The 4351-nt window shown below is 37.3% G+C and overlaps 1 protein-coding gene across 1 annotated transcript; it reads left to right on the top strand.

Annotated features, from left to right (window-relative positions):
* The first annotated feature begins 569 nt into the window (after positions 1-569).
* Positions 570-1511, top strand: LOC144236063 (olfactory receptor 8K3-like). Its single transcript, XM_077769668.1, has one exon. It carries the CDS (start codon positions 570-572, stop codon positions 1509-1511), a length of 942 nt encoding a protein of 313 aa, XP_077625794.1.
* Positions 1512-4351: the final 2840 nt, after the last annotated feature.

The raw sequence follows: 4351 nt of genomic DNA, 5'->3' as shown, positions 1-4351 counted from the left end.
TGAAGAGCATGTTCAGTTACCAGTGGAATCTGACAGAAAGCACATATAATTTTCTCAAAGAGTATAACTTCAAAAAACAGTGACAGGATCATCAAAACAGATAGTAAACTATGAAAAAAAATTATGCTTTGGCGAACTCAAGAGAAAAAGTTTAGATGTCGAACTCAACAGAAAAAGCCTTTCACCCTTATCTCACAGGAAATCAGCACTGAAATGTCATTTTTTTTCTTTCAGCGTTCACCATTTCACCTTGTTCATATTGTTTCCCCTTCTGTTCACTTAACAGTTTTTCTTTAAGTAATTCAGTATTTCTCACTGAAGGTGTGTACTTCGTATCGAGCAGTTTATCAGAAGCTCACAATCTTATAAGCAATGTCTTAGGTGAGGTAAGTGTGCATTTTCTATAAACATATTTATAATATCATATGACAATACTGTACATTTCTGTTGCTTTCTTAACTTCTGACACTTATTTTCCTATATTCAGAATAAAACACTACCAGATGATAACATGAAAGCTATTTACTATGCTGATTATCTATTCAGGGTAGATTTTCCAATAAACCTGGATGGAAAAGCACAACCTGACAGTGCTGAATGAATTCATTCTCGTGGGAATCACACAACGTCCTGAGCTGCAGGCTCCATTGTTTGGGCTCTTCCTCATCATCTACACAGTCTCAGTGGTGGGCAACTTGGGCATGATCATCCTCACCAAGGTGGACTCCAGACTGCAAACACCCATGTACTTCTTCCTCAAACACCTGGCTCTCACTGATCTGGGTTATTCAACAACTGTAGGGCCAAAAATGTTAGTAAGTTTTGTTGTGGAAGAAAACACAATTTCCTATGATTTGTGTGCCACACAGGGAGCATTCTACATTATGTTGATTGTTAGCGAGCTTTTCATTCTGTCAGCAATGTCCTATGACCGCTACATGGCCATCTGTAAACCTCTGCTCTATCCAGTCATCATGTCACAGGGGGTGTGTCAGGTGCTGGTGGCAGTCCCTTATCTCTACAGCATGTTTGTGTCTCTGGTAGTCACCATAAAGATTTTTACCACCTCCTTCTGTGGCTACAATGTCATCAGCCATTTCTACTGTGACTCTCTCCCCTTGTTATCTTTGCTGTGCTCAAATGTGCATGAAATTGAATTGATGATTTTGACTTTCTCAGTTTTTAATTTGATTTCATCCCTTCTTATAGTTGTTGTGTCTTATTTGCTCATCTTGGCAGCCATCGTCAGGATGAACTCCGCTGAGGGGAGGCACAAGGCTTTTTCCACCTGTGGGTCCCACTTGACAGTAGTCACAATGTTCTATGGGACTCTGATATTTATGTACGTGCAACCTGAGTCCAGCCATTCCTTTGACACTGATAAAGTGGTATCCGTATTTTACACCCTCGTTATCCCCATGCTGAATCCTTTCATCTATAGCTTGAGGAACAAAGATGTAAAATATGCTTTACAGAGGATATGGAAAAAAATATGCAATACCTTTCCTTAAGTTTATTGTAGACTCTTGGGTTCCTATGAATTAGATTGTCAACATTAAACATTTCTATTTGTTCCTTCAGAAGAAAAATCAAGGATAAATGAGTTCAGCATATATCTAGAGACTGACTTCTATGCATCAGTCATAATTTGTAGTGTTCTAAATACACTGTGAATAAATAGCAAATTTATTTTCCATTCTTGAGGGAAAGACAAGAGCTATAAGCATCATAATTAGGCAATGTGTTAGTACAGTAGAACAGTTACTAGTCTATAGACTCTTAACACCAAGCAAGGAGTATGGGAATGTTGTGTGGGAGCGAAGAAGACTACCTGGTACAGAAAGAGTTAAAATGATTCCTGTGTTACTCTCAACTATCAAAATAAACTTTCCAGTGTCCATGTATTGTGTTTATGTATGTGTGTTTTCTGTGAGTATGTTTTTTTTTCTATTTAGCCTACACAGGTTTCCATGGGGTGTCTGAAACACAGTTGACTGTAGTTTTAAGCAGGCTCAGTGTATTTCACTAACCTGAAGTCATCAGTCATCTGACTTTGCTCCAATATCTCCATTTCATGAGCCATCTTTGTGTCCCGGTCTTTCCTCATGAGCGCCATTACTTTCATTACTTTTATTCCTGAAGCTCCAGAGAGTTTATAGACTACACACAGGTGGCATTTCAACAGTCCAGAAGATCACCACAGCATCCCACTTTGTCTAAATGTCCCCATTTGTCCATAATAGTGGGTATAGCAATTGAATTAACTTTCATGGGGTCTGCCATAGACAGTTTTGGACTTTTTAATTTCTCTTACCACTTGATCTTGATTCTTTTAAAAAAATTTTTAAAGTTTATTTCTTTATATTTAGAGAAAGAGAGCATGGGGGAGGGGCTGAGAGAGAGAGAGGGAGGGAGAGAATCCCAAGTAGGCTCCATACTGACAGCACGTAGCCCAGTGAGGGGCTTGAACCCAGGACCTCTGAGATCTGAAATCAAGAGTTGAACACTTAACCCACTGAGTCAATCATGTGCCCTGATCTTGAATATTAAATGCTTATTTTTGTCTAACAAAGTTATACTTTATCTCTCTGAAGAACAAGGATAATTATTGTGTAAAAGTCATCTTCTAGTTATTTGTGTATACTTGCATAAGAGCTCTACTCTATCATAAATAACAGTGCTGCCTCTTTCACGTGGCTGACTTTCCACAATTTTTTTTCAAATGAGCGTGTACTGTATTCTGATTAGGGTACATTGTTTGACTACATTGATTTGATGACCCTGCCCCTGCCTGGAGAAAAAAAAAAAAGAAAGAAAGAAAATTCTATGATTTGGTCTGTGAACAATGTGATGTCAAATGTATATGCTTGGTGTGGTTTTTGGACATATGTCCTACATAACACTCCCAAAATCCTATATTTTTTGTTTATTTTTATTAGTTTTTTAACATTCAAATGACTTATTTGCATCATAGAAAGACTGCACTATTTTCTGAGTCTATCATCATGGAATAAAATAAAATGTGAGGCCAATAAAATTAAAATAAAAATAATCATAAGAATATATATAGAGAGAGTCATGTAAAAATAAATATTAATAGTGCCTTTATGGTTTAGTTTTTAATTACTAAAAATGTATATCTAATTGTGATCTATGCCTGTACAAATATAAGAAAATACATGTTTCTTAGATTATGTAGATTGGACAGAGTTACAGTGAAATGTTTATAGTATCTGGATTTGAAAAAAAAAATGGTAAGTAAATATAATGCAATATCCCAGTCACAAAACAAATATCAGAGTGCTTTGATTAGCCTTCAGAGTGTAAGCCAAAAAGAGAAAAATAAAGTATTTAGAGTATTAATTTCAATAATGTATTTCATTCACTAAAATATTTGGTGCCTAGGTGGCTCAGTTGGTTAAGATTCTTACTTTGGTTCAGATCATGATCTCATGGTTTTGGAGTTCAAGTCCCCCATCAGGTGAGCTTGAGCCCCTTTGGGTGAAGACCAACCCAGCTTCAGGTGAACAGGAGCCCCACTTCAGGGAAAAACATGAGCCCCACTTTGAGTGAGCCCTGCTTCTCTCTCTCTCTCTCCTCTCTCCTCTCTCTCTTTTTCCATCTCTCTCCCTTTCTCTGTTCCTCACTCACTTGTACCCTCTCTCTCTCTATAAAAGAAAAAAAAGCCTCTAGTTCATTACTGAGTATATATATTACACATATCAAAAAGTATTATATTCTTGGGACACCTGGGTGGCTCAATTGGTTAAGTGTCCAACTTGAGCTCAGGTCATTGGTTCAAGCCCCACACTGAGCTCTATGTTGACAACTCAGAGCCATGAACCCTGCTTTGGATTCTGCATATCCCTCTCTCTGACCCTTCCCCGATACTCACGGTCTGTCTCTGTCTCTCAAAAATAAATAATCGTTAAAAACTTTTAAAAAAAGAGAAAATGTGATCTTCTTCACAAGAAATAATAATTTTACATCAGGAACTGCTACTAAGAGAAAAGGTTGCTCAGAATTATTTTCATTTATGAATTTCAATTTAAACTTCAGTGAGATAACACTGAAGGTGTTATCAAGGGTATCTAGTTCTTGGTGGTATATGTGGGAATGAAAACTTTCATACATTATTGGTGGAAAATTATACTCGTACAAATATCTAAAAACCATCTGGTTAAGATTTATTGGGGTGCCTGGGTGGCTCAGTCGGTTAAGTGTCTGACTTCGGCTCAGGTCATGATCTCACTGGTTTGTGAGTTTAAGCCCCGCGTCAGGTTCTGTGTCAGCTATAAAAAGCAATAAATTATTGGTATGCACAAAAATATGGGTGACTCTCAAAAATTAT

The sequence above is a fragment of the Crocuta crocuta genome, unplaced genomic scaffold (genome assembly GCF_008692635.1).
Source record: "Crocuta crocuta isolate KB4526 unplaced genomic scaffold, BGI_CrCroc_1.0 scaffold1652, whole genome shotgun sequence".
In the NCBI taxonomy this organism is placed as follows: domain Eukaryota; kingdom Metazoa; phylum Chordata; class Mammalia; order Carnivora; family Hyaenidae; genus Crocuta; species Crocuta crocuta.
This window is presented reverse-complemented; position numbering and strand designations above follow the sequence as displayed.

Excerpts from the sequence above, each read along its gene's own strand:
- LOC144236063 (XM_077769668.1), top strand. The coding sequence starts at position 570 with ATGGAAAAGCACAACCTGACAGTGCTGAATGAATTCATTCTCGTGGGA.